This window comes from Entelurus aequoreus, linkage group LG26, assembly GCF_033978785.1.
Source record: "Entelurus aequoreus isolate RoL-2023_Sb linkage group LG26, RoL_Eaeq_v1.1, whole genome shotgun sequence".
Lineage (NCBI taxonomy): Eukaryota > Metazoa > Chordata > Actinopteri > Syngnathiformes > Syngnathidae > Entelurus > Entelurus aequoreus.
The window spans coordinates 18067980-18095963 of record NC_084756.1 but is presented as its reverse complement, the minus strand read 5'-3'; the positions used below and the strand labels follow the sequence as shown (position 1 = coordinate 18095963).

Sequence of the window (27984 nt, the reverse complement as noted above, 5' to 3'; positions counted from 1 at the left end):
TCTTTGCTTGGATTTGTTTGTAGGCGTCGAAGAAGTGGTCATTCTTAACTTGGGCTGTCCCGCCTGTTGTCTCTTAGGCACGGTCTCTCCTTTGTACATCCATCGCCGCATTCCACAATCCAATCACGTTGTCAACTTGTTTTGTAAAAAGTGTTCTTTATACAAAGGGCGACACTGATCTCCCATTCAAGTGTCACAGAATTTTTTTTTTCTTTCGTATTTTCTGACAGGCAAAGCGCTGGACAGCACCTTTGCTTTGAACAAGCGACGTTGCCAAGGAGACCTACGCTTTGACGCTGGCGTAACACAGCTCTTATGCTGAGGGGATAGATGGACGTGTAGGTGTCATGGCAGAGTTGCACGTTATAGGGCAGCTGGTTGGAGCTACTGGCTTCCCCAGCAACAGCCTGTTTTGCAAATGGGGGGTTCACACTGGAGGAGCATGGCGCCTTCTTTCGGGCTTAAAGCAAGGACAGACCCAGGTGGATAGCCCCCAAACGGGAGACATGGCGTACTGGTTCCACCCTATTGACTTACATTACGCCACCAAGGGACTCCAGGGCTGGCCCAAGGTTCACCTGCAGGTCTGGCACCAGGACTCCTTCGGCCGCTGCCAGCTCTACGGTTACGGCTACTGCCACGTTCCCTCCAGCCCCGGACACCATCGTGTTAGCTGCGGGACTTGGAGGCCACTCGGCTCCTGGCAGGAGCAGCTAACGCAGACGTTTGTTGGCGGGGGACCGCAGCTCAAGAGCCCGGATCTCATCTACAGCGGAGCGGATAGATACAGGCTGTACACCGAGGCTATGGGGACCGTGGAGCTTGAGCTCGGCATCATCATGAGACACTTTGACAAATATGGCGTCGAGATTTGATTTTTTTGGTGTTGGCATCTTCAATCTGGGTGCTTTTGACCAAAGTTAGATGCTTACATATAACTTTTATTAGCATGTATAACGACGGTATAGATACAACTGCATATGTCCCTCAAGTATATCTATACCGAATGAAATGTGACTTAAGTCTACTGCAAAAACGCGAATTAAAGATCCTTTTTTTATGACAGGAACAATCTGCTGTTTACAATGATTTGCTGCAAAATGTTCATATCAGATCAAAGATTCGACGTCAGGAGTGTCAAACTCATTTTAGATCGGGGGCCACATGGAGAAAAATCTACTCCCAAGTTGGGCCGGACTGGTAAAATCACTGAGCAATAACTTAAAAATAAGACAACATAAGATTGTTTTCTTTGTTTAAAACTAGAACAAGCACATTCTGAAAATTTTAGAAATCATAATGTTGTTGTTTTTTTTTTTTACACTTACATGTTGCGTTTAATAGTAATCTTTATTTGTCGTTGTTTACACTTTCTGAATAATAATTTTCAATCTATCAAGATGAAAAAATGATCAATATAAAATTACAGGATGTTATTTATGTAGTTTGCTCATTTCGCTCGACTGGTGCACTAATATGTGGTTGTTTTTTTTTCACATGTAGCATAATCTACAAAGATACAAGAATTGCTATTGCGACAGCTAGTGGACACATTTAGAACAGCGGTTTCTTTCATTAAAAAATGTCGGCTCATTTTTATACTTAGCAAACTCATCCCGCAGGCCGGATGAAACCTGTTCGCGGGCCGTACGTTTCACACCCCTGTTCTACATGAAAGGCAGCAGTCTGTCGTCTTTAGGAATCTTGCGCAAAAAAGTCTACCGCTTGTCTCTTTCGGGGTCGCGGGGGTGCTGGACCCGACCGATCTCAGCTGCATTCGGGCGGAAGGCGGGGTACACCCTGGACAAGTCGCCACCTCATCGCAGGGCCAACACAGATAGACAGACAACATTCACACACTAGGGCCAATTTATGTTTTTGGAGGTGGGAGCAAGCCAGAGTACCAGGTGGGAACCCACGCAGTCATGGGGAGAACATGCAAACTCCACACAGAAAGATTGAACAATTTATATAAGACAGAAACACTGCTGTTTTAAGGACTTATTGCAAGAATGCTAGTTAAAGATCGTATTAATGACAATTGCTTGTATACCCACACGTGACTTCTTCCCGGAAGCGAAAACATGTGGTGCTCAACCCATCCAAGTTGGCTGTTGTACAGCAAACAGCGCGCAAACTATCTGAGTACAAAATAGGCTTTAATCTTCCTGCAACAAGAAGATACAAGCAAAAATGTAAACTATGCAATAGAATCTATCCCTATACTTTATCAAAAAATGTGTCAAGTGATATCCAATCAAATTCAATCCACTTTATTTGTATAGCACATTTAAACAACAAAAATGTTTCCAAACTGCTGCACAACAATATTAAAAATAATATTAAAAACAATATTCAAATATTATCCTTAGCTCCACCAATGACTGAATAATAACAAAAAATAAATGAATATAAAACCAATATAAAAGCAAAATAAAAATAAATATGATACGATTTTAAAGGGTAAAACCAATTAAAACAGTAAATAGAAATCAAAATTTATAAAAAAACACATAGGACAACAGAGGACTGAGGACCACACAACTCACGTAGTGTTAAAAGCCAAAGAATAAAAGTGGGTCTTAAGACGAGCCTTAAAACACTCCACTGTGGGAGCAGTTTGAACATGGAGGGGCAGAGTGTTCCGGAGCTTAGGGCCGACCACAGAGAAGGCCCTGTCTCCCCTAGATTTAAGTCTGGTCTTGGGCACCACGAGCCGGAGCTGGCCTTCGGACCTCAGAGCGCGAACAGGAGTGTAAATTTAAAATATACTGATGTGCCAGTCCATGTAAAGCTTTAAAAACAAACAGCAAAGTTTTATAATCAATTCTAAGATGAACAGGGAGCCAGTGCAAACTCTGAAGAATTGGGGTCATATGCTCGCGTTTCCTGGCCCCAGTTAAAAGTCGTGCTGCCGCGTTCTGGACTAACTGCAACCGTGAGAGAGCTTTTTGGCTTACTTACTTAGACTTAGTTCCTCCCATTCCTGTTGGAACATTGGGCGACAAGTCCCCCCAATTTGTTCCGGTCACTGGCGACCCTTCTTGCTCCATGCCAGCTGACTCCCATCTCTCTCAGGTCTTCCTTGGCTGTTTGTCTCCACGTATTCTTTGGCTGTTCTCTCTTCCTCTTTCCCCCTTCTGGCACCCAGTCCATTGCCACACTTGCCGGTCTCTCTTTTGGCAGTCGGAGTACGTGTCCAGCCATTCTCCTTCTCATGTCAGAGACTATGTCAGACAATGGTGCTACCCCTGCCCTTCTCATCACCTCTTCATTGGTGATGTGGTCTGTCCATGAGATCCTCAAGATGTATCTGAGGCACCGTCGGTGGAAGACATCCAGCTTGTTAGTAATGCTTGATGTCTTCATCCACGTCTCACAGGCATAGGTCACTGTAGGGATGACCACTGACATATAGAGGCGCAGCTTTGTGGACGTACTGATAGATTTTGATGACCAGATGTTCCGGAGGCGTTAGAAGACTCCTGCAGCTTTTCCGATTCTGGTCTATACATCCTTTTCTGCGTCTCCAGTGTTTGAGATGTTGCTTCCAAGATACGTGAAGTTCTCAACATACTCTATGCCTTGTTCGCCTACGGTGAGCAGTGGAACGTTTTGGTCTTGTGCGATGGTCATGGCCTTGATCTTCTCTTGGCTTATACGTAGGCCGACTTTTTCCCCTTGCTCATGCAGATTGTTGGTCAATTTTTGGAGTGCAGCGTAGGAATGGCTAAGCAGAGCCAAGTCGTCCGCAAAGTCCAGATCTGCCAGTCTGCCCCCTCCCCACTTAATGCCGAGGTTTGCTCCGACGACAGACTTCCTCATGACAAAGTCTATGACAATGATGAACAGTAAGGGAGACAAGATGCAACCCTGTCTTACCCCGGTCACAATGTCAAAGTCGTCGGTTGTCCTGTTGGTGTTTTCACTCGACAGGTGGAGTTGTGGTACAGGGCTCTGAAGATGTTGACGTACTTTGATGGTATACCGTATAGCTGGAGGATCTGGAGGATCTTTTTGGCTAATGCCAGCATAAAGTGCATTGCAGAAGTCCAGGCCACTTGAAATAAAAGCATGCACGACTTGTTCAAAAAGGTAAAAAGATAAAAACGGTTTTACCTTTACTAAAAGACGAAGATGATAAAAACACGATTTTAAAACGCCATTGACTTGTTTGTCAAGTTTAAAATCGCTGTCTATAGTGACGCCAAGGCTGGTGACTTTGGGACGCACATAATTTTACAATGGTCCCAAGTCAGTGAGGGCCGGACCAAAAACTGAAATTTCCGTTTTTCCCTCATTCATTATTAAAACATTCTGGGCTAACCAAGCCTTGATGTCACATAGACAGTTGAGAAGGGGTGTCAGGGGGCCGTGGCCTTTTGAAATCGGCATGTAAATTTGGCAGTCATCTGCATAAAAGTGAATAAGACACTCCATGCCTCTTATCCATCAAGGACTATACGTCGGTCGCCTTCCCTTATCAAAACATATCAAACTATTGTCCATTTTTACACGACAAAACAGGTGGAAATATGGAAAGGCATGGAGGTCTACAACTTATTTGTGTGTGGCTGGGTCAAGGAAATTGGTCTCAAGACTTTTGCTCGGGTTAGGCTGCATTTCATGATTTAACTTTGCGTCTACTGGCATGTTTGTTCCAGTTTACGAGAAGCGTGTTTCCCCTGCCTATCTGAAAATATAACTATAGATGTCAATATTGTGTATGTGTTGAAAGATTAATTTATGATTACTGCCTTTGGTAAAAACTTAACTCTTTTAGGTTTTGCTCACATTTGCTTTCTTTTAGACTTGGTGCTTTTTGAAACACTCATAGCAAACATGTTTAATACAAATAATATCAAGATAATACTTAAATGGGAAATAATAAACCTTAAAAGTACATCAAACAAACCTTTAACGAAGTGACCACTGCAAACTCACGCATTCTTCGATTGCTCCTTTGGAAGGGAGTGTGAGCTGCATGCTTTTCTCGTTGTCGTTTCGTAAAATGTTGCACTCTTCTGCCCTTTTTGATTACCTCTCAAAAGTACTCTGAAGAAACATTTATGCTTTTCGCGATTTGAATGATTCGTACGGCCAAAAACAAGCATAGGGCATTTTGTCTTTGAGAAAGGCTGAATGGCGCCGAGTACCCATTGAGAACAGAGCCAGCTTGACCACCACGTATATTTAATTTGCCGGACTTGACTTAAGTAAAATCCAAGCAATAGGGGGAAACGTGTGGCGCAGATGGGAGAGCGGGCGTGCCAGCAATTTAACCCCTGATATCCACAAGATGAGTCATGGCAGCCTTGTGTAACCGCCACGCCGGCCGACTCTTTCTGTTTTTATTCAAGTCTACGTGTCCGTTTCCACAGCCTGTGGTACGTTCGGGAGGCAATTGCTAATACGCAGAGCTTCTTATATTCTTGTGATGGACAGTAAGTCATGCAATAACACAAAATAAATTATCCGGTTTGCTTTTAAAATAAAATAGTCCGTCTTCATGGTGGATCGTATTTTACACTTTTAAACGTCCTGATGGGCGGGGACTGACATGAAGTCAACTTGTCAAAGGTTTTCAGACATAATTTCACCTTGTTGACTCAAATGCTGATTCTGGAGGTCCAAAATTAAAGAATATTTAGACACATCCCGGGCACATAGGGTCCTGTGTCAAATGGCAGGTGATACGGGGGCCGGGGAGGCAGGGGCTTGGTTTGTGGTTGTTGTGTCTACTGTTGTGTTGTTGCCTGCTACAAAAAAAAAATGGTCGTCCTGCAAGGCAAAACTTTTGTCTTTTTCACTAGTCAAGTCAATGCAGTCACAGACGCGCCCACCTGTGCGTTTGATTGACGGCAAAACTTGAGATGTTCCGCGGTGTTTAATTCAGTGTTTACTTTATCACATGAATTATGAGCAAATTTGCTAGATCTCGTAAAAGTCTGCACTATTTCGCTGCAGGGTTAAGCCGCAACAGAACGACCGTGGGGATTGCCGGACGGCAGATGGTGTTGCCGGTCCGAGAGGCGTCTTGTGGAAATCAGGAGTGAGGGTTCCAGGTTCAATTCCAGCTTCCGCCATCCTAGTCATGGTCGTTGTGTCGTTGGGCAAGACACTTCACCCCTGCTCCAGAAGGGCCGCGGTTAGCGCCTTATCCCAATAAACATCTGTTCAGTATTTTACCATAAAAGTGTTTGATTGTGAGGCATTAAAAGCCACAAAATGCAACGGGTCCATCAGACCCACAAACGCTGGCTGAGTAACAACAATATGAATGTTGCACAGAAAATTTCTCTGCCAGTTTCTGCATCCCACAGGGATTTTTCTTTTGTGTTTCTGCACCTGCGGTTCCCACACAAGGTTGCAACATTGTTCGTCAACACTGTCTGCTCTCATTTTCTCACACATTTGACCCTCTGATGTTCTGTGTACCTACACTCGGTCCTCCTCTTGTCTAGGCCTACTGTGTGTGTGTGTGTGTGTGTGTGTGTGTGTGTGTGTGTGTGTGTGTGTGTGTGTGTGTGTGTGTGTGTGTGTGTGTGTGTGTGTGTGTGTGTGTGTGCCATACTTGCCAACCTTGAGACCTCCGAATTCGGGAGTTGGGGTTGGGGCGGCAGGGTTTTGGGGGGGTTGAGGTGGGCGGGTTTGGTGGTAGCGGGGGGTGTATATTGTAGCGTCCCGGAAGAGTTAGGTGCTGCAAGGGGTTCTGGGTATTTGTTCTGTTGTCTTTATGTTGTGTGGCGGTGCGGATGTTCTACCGAAATGTGTTTGTCATTCTTGTTTGGTGTGGGTTCACAGTGTGGCGCATATTTGTAACAGTGTTAAAGTTGTTTATACGGCCCCCCCTCAGTGTGACCTGTATGGCTGTTGACCAAGTATGCGTTGCATTCACCTATGTGTGTGTGTGAAAGCCGCATATATTATGTGACTGGGCCGGCACGCTGTTTGTATGGAGGAAAAGCGGACGTGGCGACAGGTTGTAGAGGGCGCTAAAGGCAGTGCCTTTAAGGCATGACCCCAATATTGTTGTCCGGGTGGAAATCGGGAGAAATTCGGGAGAATGGTTGCCCCGGGAGATTTTCGGGAGGGGCACTGAAATTCGGGAGTGTCCTGGGAAAATCGGGAGGTTTGGCAAGAATGGTGTGTGTGTGGTACACAGAACATCAATTTCCACACTTCTTTTAGCCCCCGGGTCCAATGGACCCGGACATCTTATATGTAATAGAAATGTGTAGGGGGGGTGTATGGTGTGTGGTCATTAAATATGTATTCTGATATATGCTTCACAGAAAATGAGCCAAAGTCAGTGAGTCTCAGTTTAAAAAATGAATTAATTGTATCATTTTTCTTTGAATAAAAAATGAAAACGGGTCCCACAAACCCGAACACCACACAAGGTGTAAAAAATTGATGGCTGGATAAACGGAATAAAGGTGACGTCACACACAAACAGCTGCACTGTATGTCGTATAAATACACGACCGTAGCGAATATTCTGCCATTAGGTAGTGTCTTATAATTCCATGTTAATACCCAAATGAACATTTCTACGCAGAAACGTAAATGCCTCACAAACACAGCTACACATGAAAACGTTTTTTATGCCGCTACGAACAACAAACGTAACTTCTTTCAGGCTGGCAGCTAGCTGGCTAGCTATCGAGTATCAGCTTTGACAGAACTTACCAGAACAGAAGTCATCATGTCTGCTGCTGGAAGCCAAGCGAGGACTACTGGAAGGAAGAAGACACCTCAATGTGTTATTTTAGGAGTGACACGGTGCTTAAAGGAGATAGATAACGAAGCCGTCGACCGGCTACCGTTAGCTGCTGATAGGTAAACTAGCTTAGTAACAACAACAACGTTTTAGTTTCCGCGCCGCTATTGGGCGGGCGACTTCCGGCCAGAGTCCTTAAAGGGGACGTTGCACATTTCATCCAAAAAAAAAAAAAAGGCAAAATATATTAAAATTAAATCATAAGGCGTAGTATGCTAGAATGTGGAATTCCAGAAGGTTTGGTTTTGGGACCAAAATTGTTTATTTTATATATTGGGTGGGAGACTTCCGGTTAGAGTCCTTAAAGGGGACGTTGCACATTTTATACAAAAAAAAAAAAAAAAGGCAAAATATACTAAAATTACATCATAAGGCGTAGTATGCTAGAATGTGGAATTCCACAAGGTTCGGTTTTGGGACCAAAATTGTTTATTTTATATATTGGGCGGACGACTTCCGGTCAGAGTCCTTGCACATTTCATACAAAAAAAAAAGGCAAAATATATCAAAATGACATCATAATGCTAGAATGTGGAATTCTAGCAATTTTGAGACCAAAATTGTTTATTTTATATATTGGGCAGGAGACTTCCGGTCAGAGTTCTTAAAGGGGACGTTGCACATTTCATACACACAAAAAAAGGCAAAATATACTAAAATGAAATCATAAGGCGTAGTATGCTAGAATGTGGAATTCCACAAGGTTCGGTTTTGGGACCAAAATTGTTTATTTGATATATTAATGCATACTTGCCAACCTTGAGACCTCCAATATCGGGAGGTGGGGGGGCGTGGTTGGGGCGTGGCCAAGGGCGTGGTTAAGAGGAGAGTATATTTACAGCTAGAATTCACCAAATCAAGTATTTCACATATATATATATAATATATATATATATATATATATATACATATATATATATATATATATATATATATATATATATATATATATATATATATATATATATATATATATATATATATATATATATATATATATATATATATATATGTATGAAATACTTGACTTTTAGTGAATCAAGTATTTCACATATATATATATAATATATATATATATATATATACATATATATATATATATATATATATATATATATATATATATATATATATATATATATATATATGTATGAAATACTTGACTTTTAGTGAATCAAGTATTTCACATATATATATAATATATATATATATATATATATACATATATATATATATATATATATATATATATATATATATATATATATATATATATATATATATATATATATATATATATATATATATATATATATATATGTATGAAATACTTGACTTTTAGTGAATTCTAGCTGTAAATATACTCTCCTCTTAACCACGCCCTTGGCCACGCCCCAACCACGCCCCCCCACCTCCCGATATTGGAGGTCTCAAGGTTGGCAAGTATGCATTAATATATCAAATAAACAATTTTGGTCCCAAAACCGAACCTTGTGGAATTCCACATTCTAGCATACTACGCCTTATGATTTCATTTTAGTATATTTTGCCTTTTTTTTTGTTTAGTCTACTGTAGAGCAGTTCGTCTGCCATAAACAGCAATGTTGTGACACTCTTAAACAGGACAATACTGCCACCTACCGGATAGCCTGCAGAATACTGAAATTCAAGTATGTCTTTTATTTATATGTATAATAAAATTAAAATAAAATATATATATAGCTAGAATTCACCAAATCAAGTATTTCACATATATATATAATATATATATATATATATATATATACATATATATATATATATATATATATATATATATATATATATATATATATATATATATATATATATATATATATATATATATATATATATATATATGAAATACTTGACTTTTAGTGAATTCTAGCTATATATATATTTTATTTTAATTTTATTATACATATAAATAATATATATTATATATATATATATATATAATATATCGACCTCACGATGCACTCTTCCCTCACTCGTGAACAAGACTCCGAGGTACTTGAACTCCTCCACTTGGGGCAAGATCTCCTCCCCAACCCGGAGTATAGTTCAGGACATGACTTAAAAACGTTATCAAACATTATTGAACAGGAAATGATTAAACTTCAGAGATGGTTTGATGTCAATAAATTATCATTCAATTTAAAAAAAAACAAAGTTTAGGATTTTTTGTAAGAGGAAAAGGGAGGAAACGATCAAACTCAATAGATGGAATTGATATTGAAAGGGTTTCTGAACTTAGATTTTTAGGAGTGATACTGGATGACGGTCTGACATGGAAATCTCATATTGCACATGTACGGAAAAAGATGTCTATGAGTATTTTTATTTTAAATAAGGTAAAATATGTGTTGGATTATAGTATTGTGCACTTATATTGCCATATATCAGCTACTGTGTGGAAGTGTGGGGGAACACATATAAGAGTAACATAAAGGCATCATATCAACTACACAAAAGAGCTATACGGATTATTCATAAAGCAGATTATCTAGAACACACTAACATTTATTAATTGTGGTTTATTGAAACAACAGGAGCTAGTAAAGTTACAGACATTATGTGTTATGTTTAAGGCTAAAAGTAAAGTATTACCAGCAAATTTACAAAAAATGTTTGTCATCACTTCTGAGAATGAAGAGCATAGAAGAAAAGGTCATTTCCAACATCAGTATTCAAGGACAACTTTAAAACAAAGGTGTATATCAGTGGTCGGGGTTACACTATGGAATTCTCTTTACAATGAGATAAAAGATTGTAGAAGTATATTCCAATTGAAAAAAAAATATAAAGACAGAACAATAAGATCATATGGACAGCCGTAAGTGTCTGCATTTTGCTTTATATTTATTATTTTACTTATTTTTTGTCTGGTTTTGTATCATCCCGTGAGATGTATATTACTTTTTTTGTTCGCTTTGTACTTCATGAAGTTTTGCTTTTTTTTGTTTGTTTTCATTATATTTGGATGTCTTTTTTTGGTTTGTATGCTTGTGAATCTGGGCTGTCCATTAAGTAAGACTACTTATTATGTTGAAGGTTGCAGGAAATATAAGATTTTCTTCATCCTGTTCCTTCTCAAGCATAGGTGTGTAAATATGTGTTTAGTTGCTAAAGTTTAATTGTCTATTGATCAAAAATGCACATCAATGAAGGAGATGAATAAAAATTAGAATTAATTAATGAAATGTAGTTATTTAATTGATTGGTTGATTTATTTATGTATTTATTTTTTATTGATTTATTTAATTTATTTTATTTTTATTGAACAACAAACACACATATATAATGCACACAAAAGTCAGGGCACTTTCAACATCACCGAAACATGTCAAGGAAAGAAAACAAAAGCAAATACAGAGTATTAAATAATAATAAATAACAATAATAAAAAAAATATGAAAAAAGACAAAAGGGGCTACTTAAATCACTTTAAATGTTTTTCAATCAATCAATCAATCAATGTTTATTTATATAGCCCTAAATCACAAGTGTCTCAAAGGGCTGTACAAGCCACAACGACATCCTCGGTACAGAGCCCACATACGGGCAAGGAAAAACTCACCCCAGTGGGACGTCGGTGAATGACTATGAGAAACCTTGGAGAGGACCGCATATGTGGGTAACCCCCCCCCCCTCTAGGGGAGACCGAAAGCAACGGATGTCGAGTGGGTCTGACATAACATTGTGAAAGTCCAGTCCACAGTGGATCCAACACATCAGCGGGAGTCCAGTCCACAGCGGGGCCAACAGGAAACCATCCCGAGCGGAGACGGGTCAGCAGCGCAGAGATGTCCCCAACCGATGCACAGGCTAGTGGTCCACCCGGGGTCCCGGCTCTGGACAGCCAGCACTTCATCCATTTAACAAAGATACCAATTTAAGGGCTGTTGTACTCTTAAGCATCCTCCAATATTTGATTGATAATTGTAAACCATTAAGCCAATTAGAAAATATAGGTCTTACTTTAATAAATCGACATTTATGTAGAATTTTTTCCCCCCTATTGGTTGATTGATTTAATGAGTTTTTTCAAATTGCAATCCTAGCCTCTCACCAGCAGATGTCAGCAGTGTGCTGTGCTGAACCAGTTTGACCTCGTTGAGTTGTTCCTGTGTGTCACCTTTCAAGGTTGGTTACTTAAAAACAAAAACAAAAATACTTTTTGTAATCTTTTTGTTGAAAAAAAAAAGAGCTTTTTCGTTGTATCGGAATATGGTGAAGACTTGAATTTATTTCGAACACGTATACAGTTAAAATATAATACATCATACAATTTACAAATTTGTTGAAAATGAGTAGGAAGAAGCAAAGCTTATTTAATCCTAGCCCTTTTCTAATTCATAGGAGTTATTTTATATTGTCCATTTTGTAAAATAATGTCCATTAATTATTATAAATCTAAACTTTAAATGTTTAATTTGTATGTATTCATAGTTTCTCCAAAAAAAAAATAAAAAAAATGTGTCAATTATTTATTTAGCAATGACTTTTTAAAAAAAAGTAATTAATTTATGTACTTTTTTGAATAAGGTATTTCCTAACTGCACTATTATTTGTAACTACTAAAATATTATACGTTAGCTAAACGGATCATTAAAACGTGAGTTTATAAAACTTTTCTTTTTCTATATTATTGACTTTTGTCAACAACAAAAATAAAAATGTAACGTTTGTTCCCTTTCCAGTAAACCTGTACTTTATTACCGAATATGATATCTTTAGGCGTTACAGTCCAAATATGGAAATATTGAAAGGCAATCATTTATACTGCAATGATTCCAGGAAAGGCTGAGGAGCCGGAAAGGGAAATAGATTACTGGAATAATTATTGAGTACCAGTAAATGTTGTATAGTGGAGCTTTAAAATGAGCAGCTGAGTTTTCCTTGTGTAAAAAACACATTTGTAGGTGTGAGGACTTGTTCATGTGCCTGCAGCCAAATATTTGAAGTGCATTCTCTTCATGTTTGCTATATGAGCTTTGCCTTATGTTTGTGTTCCTCTCTTCCTCTGTTTGTGCTTCTCTTCGCGCAGTGTTTATGAAAATAGCATGTGAGTGTGTTGTCAGTAACAGGCTTTAAATGTCACTCACAGGAATGACTTTGAAGGTTTTTGGACATCTATCAAAAAGTGCGTCCGTCTGTGAAGACTAAGAGGAAGTGGGGTTTTTTGTTCAGCACCTTAAAGACTTTCAAAACCTGCTTTTCCAGATGGCGTAATATTGTTACAGCCCACACAAACCGTCCATTACTTTAAGTGGCCTACAAATGGTGGGAGAGATTTTGAGGACCTTGTACACCCGCTGCTCTTATCTGTTTGGAGTCATGCTTATGTAATAAAAACACACTCAAATTCCAAAACCCCAAAAAATCAATATGGAACCTGCAACTACAAAACCCAAAACCAGTGAAGTTGGCATGTTGTGTAATTCGTAAATAAAAACAGAATACAATGATTTGCAAATCCTTTTCAACTTATATTCAATTGAATATACTTCAAAGACAAGATATTTAATGTTCCAACTGAGAAACTTAATTCTTTTTTGCAAATAATCATTAACTTAGAATTTAATGGCAGCAACACATTGAAAAAAAGTTGTCACAGGGGCATTTTTACCACTGTGTTACATGGCCTTTCTTTTTAACAACACTCAGTAAACGTTTGGGAACTGAGGAGACCAATTTGTGAAGCTTTTCAGGTGGAATTCTTTCCCATTCTTGCTTGATGTACAGCTTAAGTTGTTCAACAATCCGGGGTCTCCATTGTGGTATTTTAGGCTTCATATTGCGCCACACATTTTCAATGGGAGACAGGTCTGGACTACAGGCAGGCCAGTCTAGTACCCGCACTCTTTTACTATGAAGCCACGCTGTTGTAACACGTGCAGAATGTGGCTTGGCATTGTCTTGCTGAAATAAGCAGGGGCGTCCATGAAAAAGACTTTGCTTGGATGGCAACATATGTTGCTCCAAAACCTGTATGTACCTTTCAGCATTAATGGTGCCTTCACAGATGTGTAAGTTACCCATGACTTGGGCACTAATACACCTCCATACCATCATACATGCTGGCTTTTCAACTTTGCACCTATAACAGTCCGGATGGTTCTTTTCCTCTTTGGTCCGGAGGACACAACATCCACAATTTCCAAAAAGAATTTGAAATGTGGACTCGTCAGACCACAGAACACTTTTCCACTTTGCATCAGTCCATCTTAGATGAGCTCGAGCCCAGCAAAGCCGCCAGCGTTTCTGGGTGTTGTTGATAAATGGCTTTCGCTTTGAATAGTAGAGATTTAACTTGCACTTACAGATTTAGCGACAAACTGTAGTTACTGACAGTGTTTTTTTAAGTGTTCCTGAGCCCATGTGGTGATATCCTTTACACACTGATGTCGCTTTTTGATGCAGTACCGCTTGAGGGATCCAAGGTCACAACCTTGCCACTTATGTGCAGTGATTTCTCCAGGTTCTCTGAACATTTTGATGATATTGTGGACCATGGTGAAATCCCTAAATTCCTTGCAATAGCTGGTTGAGAAATGTTGTTCTTAAACTGTTCGACAATTTGCTCACACATTTGTTCACAAAGTGGTGACCCTCACCCCATCCTTGTTTGTGAATGACTGAGCGTTTCATGGAAGCTGCTTTTAAACCCAATCATGGCACCCACCTGTTCCCAATTAGCCTGTTCACCTGTGGGATGTTCCAAATAAGTGTTTGATGAGCATTCCTCAACTTTCTCAGTCTTTTTTGCCACTTTTGCCAGCTTTTTTTCAAACATGCTGCAGGCATCAAATTCCAAATGAGCTAATATTTGCAAAAAAATTACGTTTTCCAGTTCGAACATTAAATATCTTGTCTTTGCAGTCTATTCAATTGAATATAGGTTGAAAAGGATTTTTAAATCAATGTATTCTGTTTTTATTTACGATTTAACCAAACCATTTTATTAAACGGTGTCAGGTGGGGGTCGCAGCTTGCTGCGGGGTTGTTCTTCCAACGCAAAAACGGCTCCGGACGACAGCGTGAAGGTAGGCTTGGATTTATTTAACATAAATAACTCACTACCATAAACACAAAAATACAACAAAAAAGGCAAGCGTGCCTAAAACACAAGTGAAGCTGCTAGTTAGCAGAAGCTATGGCATGGACTATGAAACTTACTTGGTCAGAAAGAGACATGAACCGGTGTGACATAAAGACAATGCAGGTAGAACGAGTGATGAACAAAGGTGGGCTTATATAACAGTGACATGATTGGTGACAGGTGTGAGTGAGTCTAAACGTGAAACAGGTGCGTGACATGGCAGGTGAAAACTAATGGGTGACCATGGAAACCAAACAAAACAAGGAAGTGAAACCCGGAACTAAAAATAGAGTCCAAAAACCAAGCAAAACATGGCCAAATAAAAACATGATTAACACAGACATGACAAACGGGATCTGCCATTTTGCCTATCATTCACAATCCCTATGTAAGACAAGAAGACATATTTTATTTTTTTATGAGAAGTAAATTACGGCAAGTGTGAGATGGCTAACAATGAGGCTAAAGGGATGTTACGTTCCCAGATGGCTCTGAGTCTAGGGGTCTTAGGAGAACGCAACATAAAAATGCATAAACTAAATGAACAAACCACCACTACGTGGAATGTAACAAGGGAGTACACTATTCCACCCATAACGCCCTCTAAAACTAAAAACTATTAGCAATAGTTTATTATAAGCGCTAAGGCAGACCAACTATTTTAGGGGCGCCGTGATCTAATGAGATCACGGCATAATTTATGAATAAATAATAATTAAAAAGAAGAGTAAAAACTAAAGTACAAAGAACAGTCACAAAATAGGAGCAAAAAGAAGAGTTAGAAAAAGAACAGTAGCAAAAAGGAGAGTAAGAAGATTAGAAAGAAGAGTAACAAAATGAAAAGTAAAAGAAGAGCCACAAAAAAACCCCACTGACAACAGGAAGAGTAAGAAGAACAGTAAGTAAAATGAGAGTAACAAAAAGAAGAATAAGAGGAAAAGTAAGAAGAACAGTAACAACAAGAACAGTAAGAAAAAAAGTAACAAGAAGAGGAAGAGTAATAAAAGAAGATTAACAAAAGAACAGTAACAAAAAAGAGTAAGAAGAACGATAAGTAAGAAGAGTAACAAAAAGAAGAGTAAAAAGAACAGTAACAAGAACAGTAAGAAAATAGAGTAAGAAGAAGAGAAAGAGTAAGAAAAGAAAAGTAACAAAAGAAGAGTAATAAAAGAAGAGTAAAAAGAAGAAGAGTAATAAAAGAAGGGTAATAAAAGAAGAGTAAGAAGAAGAGTAAGAAGAAGAAGAGTAATAAAAGAAGAGTAAGAAGAAGAGTAATAAAAGAAGAGTAATAAAAGAAGAGTAAGAAGAAGAGTAATAAAAGAAGAGTAAGAAGAAGAGTAAGAAGAAGAAGAGTAAGAAGAAGAGTAATAAAAGAAGAGTAATAAAAGAAGAGTAATAAAAGAAGAGTAAGAAGAAGAAGAGTAAGAAGAAGAAGAGTAATAAAAGAAGAGTAAGAAGAAGAGTAATAAAAGAAGAGTAAGAAGTGTCATACAAGAAGAGTAATAAAAGAAGAGTAAGAAGAAGAAGATATATAAAAGAAGGGTAAGAGTTCTGATTAATACATTTAATTTGTAAATTAAATTACAAGTAATGAGATTATATTAATAATCATTATTATTAATCTAATGATCTAATAAGCTATTACATATTGAACCGGTGAGCTGCTGCGTCGCCTCTGAGTTGATAAAAGTTCATGCCTCTCACCTGGATAGTGGAAGGTTGTGACCATAAACCGAGAAGCTGGTCAACTTTGACATCCAACTTCGGTCCCGAGATGTCAAGGAAGACACGAAAATACGCTGGTTTGCGGCAACTTTTTAAAAAACTTGCATGATGGTTATGATTAATCCCTCATCTAAACGGGAAGATAAGAGCATCTCATCAGTCGGCATCCCAGTGAGAGCAGACATTGTACAGTAAGTGGTTGTTTTATTATGTTCATTGTTTGTGTAGCACTTAGCACTGAATCTGCATCTGTTTAGTACTAAGCTTCTAAAACTTGTAGCTCGTCCTTATATTCAGGCTCAAGAATATAAGGTTGTGGATCATCATTTGTTTCTGAATAGTCTTTGATGTCTCTCATGAAGTGTGCCGTGATTATTAGTGTTGTTGTGGCTGGTTCTATGGTTATCATCACACTTAGAATCCTGACAGAGAAGCCCCAGAAATGTACCGCTTGTTGGCCTCTTTTAGGTTGTTCCTTTGCATGTGCACTTTGTGTACACCAGTGGTTCTTAACCTTGTTGGAGGTACCGAACCCCACCAGTTTCATATGCGCATTCACCGAACCCTTCTTTAGTGAAAAATAAAATGTTTTTTTTTTCAAATTCAAGAAAAAGTCATGTTTTTTTACTGGTGCACAAAATGAACCGTGCATGAACATCACCTTGTTCAAAGAACAAAACCAACACAGTGCATGAACTCACAATAAATTACACACCTTACACACATTACCTTGAATTGATTAACGTGGACCCCGACTTAAACAAGTTGAAAAACGTATTCGGGTGTTACCAGTTAGTGGTCAATCGTACGGATTATGTACTGTACTGTGTAAACTGTACTGTGTATTCTCTTCCTTTGCAATCTGCTAGTAAAAGTTTCAATCGATCAATCAAACAACCTGCAAATCAGATGGAAAATTAGAGGGAACATTGTTTGGGGGTATCCATAATACGCTGATAGGGAGAATTTTTTATTTACACGATAAGTCGGGTGTGTCTTCACCTCTGTGGCGGAGGCTCCGCCGAACCTCTGAGGCCGACTCACCGAACCCCTAGGGTTCGATCAAACCCAGGTTAAGAACCACTGGTGTACACTCTCCTTTCACTTACTTTCCCTGCAGAGCTAACAGTAGTGAGGAGCCGGAAGTTTCCAGCAAAAACATCCAACCCGGTTTGACGGCTTTTGGACCAGAGCAGGGTGATGTTTGCTAGAAGTACATTTCCTCCTTTGAGGACTTCCTTGTTCCTGGAAATAATTCACTTGGGCGTGGACAAATAAATGATAAATGGGTTATACGTGTATAGCGCTTTTCTACCTTCAAGGTACTCAAAGCGCTTTGACAGTATTTCCAAATTCACCCATTCACACACACATTCACACACTGATGGCGGGAGCTGCCATGCAAGGCGCTAACCAGCAGCCATCAGGAGCAAGGGTGAAGTGTCTTGCCCAAGGACACAACGGACGTGACTAGGAAGGTAGAAGGTGGGGATTGAACCCCAGTAACCAGCAACCCTCCGATTGCTGGCACGGCCACTCTACCAACTTCGCCACGCGGTATCAACACTTCAGTCATCAACAATTGCATCAGAGAAATGGACATTGGAACAGTGTAGTACTGACTTGGTAGGCTATGTACAGCAGGTAGTGGACAGAGAGAGAGAGATCAGAAATTATAAGAAAAAGTGTCTACATTTGATTATTTACATTTGATTATTTACTATATACGGTCTGTAATATCAAAAGGTTCAGAGAATCTGGAGAAATCACTGCATGTAAGCGATGATATTACGGACCTTCGACCCCACAGGCGGTACTGCATCAAAAAGCGACATCGGTGTGTAAAGGATATCACCACATGGGCTCAGGAACACTTCAGAAAAACCACTGTCAGTAACTACAGTTCGTCGCTACATCTGCAAGTGCAAGTTAAAACTCTACTCTACAAAGCCAAAGCCATTTATCAACAACACCCAGAAACGTCGCCGGCTTCGCTGGGCCCGAGCTCATCTAAGATGGACTGATACAAAGTGGAAAAGTGGTCTGGCGAGTCCACATTTCAAATTGTTTTTGGAAACTGTGGACGTCGTGTCGTCCGGAACAGAGAGGAAAAGAACCATCCGGACTGGTATAGGCGCAAAGTTGAAAAGATAGATAGATGTATAGATAGATAGATGGATATATAGATGGATAGATGGATAGATAGATAGATAGATAGATAGATAGATAGATAGATAGATAGATAGATAGATAGATAGATAGATAGATAGATAGATAGATAGATAGATAGATAGATAGATAGATAGATAGATAGATAGATAGATAGATAGATAGATAGATAGATAGATAGATAGATAGATAGATAGATAGATAGATAGATAGATAGATAGTACTTTATTGATTCTTTCAGGAGAGTTCCCTCAGGAAAATAAAAATTGAGATCGAATTTAAAAAGTAAAAAGTAAATAATGGGGGTATAAATGGAAATAAAATAGAAAATATTACACTAACAATAAAAATAAAAAGCAACAATGAGAATAAAAATATAACAGTAAAAATAAGAATATAACAAGAGAAACTATGCAGTAGTGACCATGTTATGAAAAAGTATTGCACGGTTATTGTTTTGCATCCCCTTGTCATCCTAGTACACTCCTCTCCATTTTCCATTCCAAGTATACACAACTAAAAGCTATCTTTAAACCGACGAGTCCAGTGTAACTGCATATTTGCCTACAATTAAGTACTAAAATAGAATATCATGAAAAATTTGTTTGCTAGACCTGTTAGTCAACGGAATTTCCATCCAACTGGAACAGGAAGCATTAACTACAAGTATGGCATGCGTTCATGGGGACTTTTTCCATGTCTTTGTTGCAGCAATTATGTAGAGTCAGCACAGGCGTCATCATAGTGGTTTTGGCAGCCTGGTAGTCAGTGTGCGTAAACCCACACCCACCAACCGTGTCCATTGCGGCAATTTCAGCCTTAAAAGATGATTACTTTGATTTGTTCCTGTGCTATTAGAGATAATGCAAGGCGTGCAGCTCACGCGCTCGTCATCAAAGTGAGTCACATGACCGCATTCCTGGAGGCCCCAAGGACCCGCAGTCAGGAAGGCTGCACGCAAGGCCAGATAACGCAACACATTTCCTTCTTACAAGGACGCCACTTTTAAATCCCAAACAGGCAACATTGATCCGTCGTCCGTACATGTGAGCCGATGAGGTCGCCTCCTTCTGCCGGCCAGATAACATTACCAGGTGTCTCAACTTGAAAGGCGATACTGGAGTCCCAATAAGGGTTGTATTGTTTTCACAGCTGCAAGGACCAGATGCTAACTTTTCACTGGAATTAAAAAGAAAAAAATCAGCCCCGTATCCGAGCATGACATGATGACAAGACTGTGCAAAATGTAGCTATGTGCTGGTATCAGCAGTTAGGGGTAAATATCAATAGTATTGATGCAGGAGGGATGCATTTGGGATAAACGTTTGGTGGACGTTTTTTGCCAAAAACTACCCTATTTTCCAGACCATAGGGCGCACCGGATTATAAGGCGCACTGCCGATGAGCGGGTCTAGTCAGGTCTATTTTCATACAAAAAGCAGATTATAGGGCGCATTAAAGGGGTCATATTATTTAAAATGTTTTCCTAAATGTAAAAGACTTCCTTGTGGTCTACATCAGTGGTCCCCAACCACCGGGCCGCGGCCCGGTACCAGTCCGTGGACCGATTGGTACCGGGCCGCACAAGAAGTTAAAAAAATAAATAATAAAAAATATTTTTTAAATTGTTTTATTAAATCAACATACAAATCACATTATATACACTATATATCAATATAGATCAATACAGTCTGCAGGGATGCAGTCCGTAAGCACACATGATTGTATTTCTTTATGACAAAAAAAAAAAAATGAAATAAAAAAAAAAAAGTTCCTTGGGTGAATAATGTAAACTCACTATACCGGTATGTTTTAGCACTTGCACGGCGAGTTTACTGACATATATAAGTAATAATTTTACACTACTTTATATTACAAATGGCAACAGAGGAGGATGAATGTCCCACAACAAGAAGATAGACAAAAAGAAGATGCTTATCGACTACGGTGTCGGCACCGACTACAAAGGCGGACGCCCGCAAATGTTCAGGACTTATGCAGATCCCAAATACAAATCAGCAGGTACCGGAAGGTAAGAAAAGTTGCTTTTGCATAATATTGCAAAACAAAACGCCAGATAATATGTCTTACCTTATACGCACGCCATAATAATACTCCTATGTTGAAGCACAGTACAATTCATCAAGCGGTGCGGCTTCATAGCTTACCAAAGTCGTACTAAAACATTTCGATATATTTTTGAGCTCCGTTTGTTATGTTCTATATTTTCAATGGAACATATAACATTTTGGTGTGGTTTGCTTGAGTCATATTGCAGTCTACACGTATCTCTTTAGTGTGACTGCCATCATATTGCAGTCTGCACATATCTCGTATGTGTGACTGCCATCTACTGGTCACACTTATCATTACATCATGTACCAAGTAAAATAGCTTTGAGGTCGGTAAGCAAAACCAGAATTATTCCGTACTTTAGGCGCACCGGGTTATAAGGCGCAATGTCGAGTTTTGAGAAAATGAAAAGATTTTAAGTGTGCCTTATAGTCCGAAAAATACGGTAAACCATACGAAAGATGAGGCATACGAAACCCAAGGTAGTATTTTGTTGATCTCATTACACGGTCTTTTACCAGGGTTATTCAACTAAATTGTTTTGGGGGGCACATTTCTAGAAATCTGAAGACCTGATTGCTGGACTTCTCCCTTTACTATTATTCTTTTATTGTATTTTCAGAAGAACAATCTGCTGTTTTTGAGGACCCACACATTTTTTTTACTGAACTAACGAGACCACCAGTTGAATAGCCCCAGGGGCGTCAAAGTCATTTTAGCTCATGGGCCGCATGGAGGAAAATCTGTGCACACACGGGCCGGACTATTAAAATCATGGCATTAAAAGTAAAAAATAAAGACAGAACAAACACATTCTGAAAATCCAAAATATTACAATAAAAATATAGAAAAAAATACCGGCAGCGGTGAAGTTAAGATCCATGAAGGAAAGAAGAAAGTGAATGAATGTTTATTACTGAATACATTTACATATGCATAAAAACTAGTTTTCTTTAGTATTTTTTTTTTTCCGAAACCCGATATAGAATGTGAGATATAACAGGATAATGCATACATTTATCATTGGTTTTCAAAACACAAAAGTAGGACCCCAAAAACTTACTGTGGGACCCCATTTTTATGACTTGATGGGGTCCCCATTTTGAAAATTCCTAGCGCCAACACTGGAGTATTGTTGTGTGCAAAACAGCAGCAGGCGGCTGTGGCTTGCGGGCCGGTTCCAATACTAATCAAATATAATCCCGGGGGCCATAGATCATCCGCGGGCCAGACCCGGCCCGCGGGCCTTGACCTTGACACATACAATAGATTAAAAAGAGAGGACCTAAAATGGAACCTTGAGGAACACTCCTAGTATAGCTGAAGAAGTTGAACAAATGACTACTGACTGCACCTGGAGTAATCAAGCTACAGCAACACCCTAGTTACATAAATCACATTAGCAAAAAAATGTCTAACTGCCAAAAAGGAGTGGATTTAAAGGCATACCAGAGAATTACATAACATCTCTGTTAAGTAAATCACAAGTTTAAACCCAAGTATTCGCGAACAAGGTTTAAATGTCAGTGCAAAGATCTGCCAATGTGTTTACAGTGTTACAAGTTCTTCTATACAACAGGAGCACGCTGGTGTTTTTAGGAATTTGCAGCCAAAATGTTTGTCTCCCAAGTTTTGAATTGAACTCAGGGGCTGCTGTTGTTTTGCTCGGGTCGCATTTTACGCCAGAGGCAAGGTGCAGGTAAGATGATGATTTATTCTCATAAATCATTCAAAATACAAACAAGTGTGCCGATAGCACGGGGAGCTAAAGCGAAAACTTAGCACAGGACAAAGATAAACTGGCATAGGCACCAGAAGCAATATATATACAAACGTAACTTGTTGCTTACAGCAAACAAGACAGCCAGACAGAGTGTGGCGAAAGGCAGGAATAAACAGCTCTCTGATTAGTGCCCAGGAGCATGTGAGCGTCCCGAACACTAATCAGAGGCAGGTGAAAATAATCAGCACCCATGACAACCAAGAAACCCAAACCCAGGGGTGCTGAAAACAGAACTAAGTGAGTCTTAAACTAAAACAAAACATGATCCAGACAATGGAGCATCACCCCCCCTTAAGAACAGATTCCAGATGTCCCCTGAAAAAAAAACTAAGAAGAAGTTCAAAAGTCACGGGAGGGCGGAGGGGGGACCTGGTGGTGGGTCGCGGGGCCAAGTGTTCTCAAATCCACGGGAACAAATCAGGTGGCGGCGGCGAATGGAACGGCGCTGCAGCAGGCGAGGCGGGCGACCACGGAACGGCCACATTCGTGGCCGTCGAGAAGGTGCACGTGAGTGGCGCCAGACATTCATCAGCCAGAGGGCTCTACGCCTAAGTCCTGGGCGTCGCTGCTGTTGGCGCAAAAGGTGTCCGCCTTCTCGACGGCCACAAATGTGGCCGTTCCGTGGTCGCCTGCCTCGCCTGCTGCAGCGGCGTTCCACTCGCTGCCGCCACCTGACTCGTCCCCGGTGGATTCGGGGACTCTTGGTCCTTTGTTCCATTTCTAATGAACACAATATCAAACTGATTTAAGGATCTCAAAACATTTCAAGTATTATTGTGTGAATGCCCAATACCCACAAAAAAATGCATAAATGTATTATTATTTGTCCAAATGTGCTAAGGTTTGCCAGAGGCTACAGCCCAAAGTTTTCACTTAAAACCTTCAGTTTGACCGGGAATAGTGTGCTCACCAAAAAAATTTCAAAAGTATCCCAGATTACCCAGAATTCCCAGTTTTTCGGGACATTTTTCCCACTGAAAATGAATTGGACATTTTTCAAACTTGCACAATTCCCACATTGCTCACTCGATTGGAACCGTTCCACTATCCACACACTCCACTCACCTTAGACAATCAAACTGCCATTCTTGTTCCAAGTTCAAAAAAATTCCAGGAATTCACAGAATATCTGGTTCTCCAAAGCCCTATTTTCACCTCTTGCTGGAAAGTTTTCGGAGTCCACATTTTTCAAAGATTTTTTTGACCATTCCACTTTCAAAATATTCCTCTTACTTGGGACAACAACATTACCCATTTTCTTTTTGTACAAATTATTGGTTTTCCTGAAATTCCAGGAATTTCGAAATACCCATTCTCAATTCAAACTGTTGCTTTGTCAACATTTTTCAACCAATTCCAAAAAATTCCAACACCAATCCATTTATATCATCTAGGACAATTGTGCTAGTATGAATATTTTCAAAAATTCACCTTTTTACTGAAATCCCCCAATTTCCAGGAAATTCCCATTCAAATGAACGGACGTATTCATAATTCGTAATTTTGCATATGTTTAAAATCCGATTCTGTGGTAATCTGAAATTTCCTTGTTCATTTCTATTGTCTGCACCATGTTCACTCTCTCTCTCATCCACAGTATGGAGTGCAGCTGACGCAAGGCAGCAGCACACACCTGACCTTGATTAGCAGCAGCCTATTTTAACTGGCTGCTGACGGCCGGTGAGCGCCGGAACTTTGCCATTGCTACCAAACGGTTGGTCGTGCTAGAGGACTCACTAAGTCGTGTACCTTTCACCTCAGGTTGGCCCGTATAATCCTAGCCTTGTCTAGCGTTTTATTTTTGTACCTTGTTTTATTACTTCTCTCATGAAGTATATTTTTCCTAGCCTTGTCTAGCGCTTTTCGTTTTATGTTTTTTCTCTCTCAGTAGTTTGTTACATGGTGTGTTGTGTTTTCCACCATCGCCATTGTTTTTGCTACCTTGTGCTTCCGCCAAATAAAGAGGAAGAACAATTGTAAACCCAAACTCGTCTCTGCATCCTTGGGATCCACATCACCAAACCCTAACAGAAAGTTCCGGCCAAACGATGGAACCCGCAGAGACAGACTCCTGGAAAAGAGCATTGCAAGGCCAGGCTCAAAGGATCAACCAGCAGGGGGACCAGCTTGACCACCTGAGCCGAGGTCTACAGGGGATGTCGGAGCGTCAAGACGCCATGTTGGAGCGAATCAACATGCTGTTAGCCACCGTCGTACCCACCTCGACCACCGTGCCTGACCAGGCATCCGCCCAGCCTACACAACCCGCTAGTACTAGCAATATACGGCTTTCCCGACCCGAACGTTTTTCCGGGGAAAAGGAAGACGTAAGACAATTCCTGACGCAGTGTGAACTCCATTTTGAGCTAAACGCGTCCGCTTTCACCTCTGAGCGGGCTAAAGTAGCGTTTGTGATCTCTCACCTGTCTGGCCGTGCTGGCACCTGGGCGACTGCCGAATGGAACCGTCAGACCACCTCCAGCTCCACATACGCGAACTTTTCCAAGTCCTTGAAGCAAATATTCCAACGACGACTCCCAGGTAGAGAGGCAGCGAGATCCCTTTTCCGGCTGCAACAGGGTTCACGACGGGTCGCGGATTACGCGATCGAGTTCCGCACCATGGCGGCCGACTGTGACTGGGGTCCCTCGGCGTTGTTGGACGCCTTCTTCCTGGGTCTCGCGGACGAAATTCGTCATATGATGATCCCTCTGTCACTCCCGACGAACCTGGATGATCTAATTGAGCTGGCGGTGCAAATCGACTTCCGCCTACTAGAGGAGAGGAGGGATCGACGGGGAAGACAAGCCCCACCTAGCAGCCAATCAGCGCCTGCTAGACCCGCCATCTGCAAGACGGAGCAACTCGTCCCCGAAGACACCTCTCCTTCATGGCAGATAGACGAGCCAATGCAACTGGGAGGCCGTCGACTCACCACCGCCGAGAGGGAACGCCGTTTTCGCCTCCAACTCTGCCTATACTGTGGAGGCGCTGATCACCTCATCTCCCGCTGCAAGGAACTGCCGCGCCCCGCCGCACGGCCACGAGTGCGCCCTCACTCGCCAGAGGACACGTCCACCAGAGGTCGCCGTTCTCCTTCGTTGGCCGCAGGCAGAATGCAGCTAAAAGGTACTCTTTCTTGGCCTAACCAACAAATAGACATTTGCGCTCTCATTGACTCGGGAGCAGATGATAACTTTTTGGATTTTGAGTTCATGAGACTCCATAAGATTCCTGTTGTAAAACTGTATGTACCCAAGAGGGTGTATTCTCTAGATGGGCGCCTATTAGCCAGCATAACCCACCAGACACTCCCACTCAACCTGCGCTTGTCTGGAAATCATTGTGAGAAAATAATTTTTTTGATTGTGCCATCACGGTCCGCGCCCATCATTCTTGGGTTAACCTGGTTACAGAAACATAACCCGAGCATAGACTGGCCTCGTTCGGCCATTATTAATTGGAGTGTTACCTGCCACCTACATTGTCTCCGTTCCGCAGCGGGATCTCACACACCGCCACCTACCGCCGTTGTAGAGAACATAGACTTGACAAACGTGCCCACAAACTACCATGACTTAAGAGCGGTGTTTAGCAAGGATAGAGCACTCTCACTTCCCCCCCACCGACCCTACGATTGTGGTATCGATTTGCTAGCCGGAGCGGCTTTACCATCGACCCGTTTGTACAAGGTGTCGAACACCGAACTCAAAGCACTAGAGGAATACATAAACACTTCAATAGCTGCGGGCCTCATTCGCCCCTCGACCGCACCTGTAGCCGCCGGATTTTTTTTTGTCGAAAAGAAGGACAAGTCCCTACGGCCTTGTATAGACTACCGCGCTCTTAATCTGATTACTGTCAAGAATAAGTATCCTCTTCCTCTCCTTGATTCTGCATTTACTCCCTTACAGTCCGCAAGGTTTTTTACTAAACTCGATCTACGTAACGCGTACCATCTAGTTCGCATCCGAGAGGGGGATGAATGGAAGACCGCATTCAACACTCCTCTCGGACATTTTGAGTATCTTGTCATGCCGTTTGGACTTACAAATGCACCTGGCGTTTTTCAGGGCTTCATTAATGATATTTTTAGGGACATGACAGGGCGGTTTCTCTTCGTTTACCTGGACGATATATTAATTTATTCTTCGACATTTGACCAACATGTGCAGCAGGTTCGGTTAGTCCTTCAACGATTGCTCGAAAATAAACTGTTCGTCAAGGCAGAAAAATGCGAGTTTCACTCATCTTCCATACCCTTCTTAGGATTTATCATTGAGGAGGGTAGACTCAGACCGGACCCTGCTAAGGTCAAAGCAGTAGTAGACTGGCCCACTCCGGTGTCCAAGAAGCACCTCCAGAGATTCTTGGGCTTCTCTAATTTTTATCGGCGATTTATTCGCAATTTTAGTCGCGTCGCTGAGACACTTACGAGGCTAACTTCTACTAAGGTTCTGTTTGAATGGACACCCGATGCTAATTCCGCGTTCCTAAGGCTAAAAAGATTGTTTACTTCGGCTCCTGTGCTTTGTTACCCTGACCGTTCTCTCCAATTTTTTGTTGAAGTGGACGCTTCTGATTCAGGTGTAGGGGCCGTACTCTCCCAGCAATCTACCAGCGACCAGAAGTTGCACCCCTGTGCTTTCTTCTCTCGTCGCCTATCCCCTGCCGAGAAGAATTATGACATTGGCAACAGGGAGCTTCTGGCGGTCATCTTGGCCCTTCAGGAGTGGAGACACTGGCTGGAAGGGGCGGAGCTACCATTCATCGTCTACACGGACCACAAGAACCTGTCCTACTTAAGGACCGCACAGAGACTGAACCCTCGCCAGGCCAGGTGGGCACTATTTCTGACCCGTTTTAACTTTATCATCACTTTCCGACCTGGTTCTCAGAATGGGAAGCCCGATGCCCTGTCCCGTGTCTACTCTTCGTCCTTGGAAGATTCCTCACCTGAACCTATTGTTCCCCATACCCACTTCATTGGGGGACTCCAGTGGGACATCGAGCGGCAGGTCTTGGAGGCCCTGAAGTCGGACACATCTCCGCGGGGCTGCCCACCAGGTCGGCTGTTTGTGGTTCCTCGGCTCCGTTCCAGCGTTCTGGATTGGGCACATGGGTCGAAGATCGCTTGCCATCCAGGTATTCGTCGCACCAGTTTTATCCTCTCCCAGCGTTTTTGGTGGCCATCCATTCTGGCAGATACGAAGGCGTTTGTGGCAGCATGTCGGGTCTGCTCCCGGAACAAGGCATCCCACCAGGCCCCAGCAGGACTGCTACACCCATTACCCATCCCCTCCTGCCCGTGGTCACACATAGCTG

The 27984-nt window shown here is 41.1% G+C and overlaps 2 protein-coding genes across 2 annotated transcripts in view; one reads left to right on the top strand and one right to left on the bottom strand.

The window, feature by feature from the left end:
* LOC133643549 (POC1 centriolar protein homolog A-like) overlaps window positions 1–7880 on the bottom strand; it is a 55242-nt gene extending 47362 nt beyond the window's left edge. The window contains exon 1 of the mRNA XM_062038186.1: window positions 7693–7880. Coding sequence (XP_061894170.1) covers window positions 7693–7710 — 18 coding nt within the window. The 5' untranslated portion in view covers window positions 7711–7880. The remainder of the gene's footprint in view (window positions 1–7692) is intronic.
* Window positions 70–1065, top strand: LOC133643231 (B9 domain-containing protein 2-like). Its single transcript, XM_062037676.1, has one exon. It carries the CDS (start codon window positions 348–350, stop codon window positions 873–875), a length of 528 nt encoding a protein of 175 aa, XP_061893660.1. The 5' UTR covers window positions 70–347; the 3' UTR covers window positions 876–1065.
* Window positions 7881–27984: the final 20104 nt, after the last annotated feature.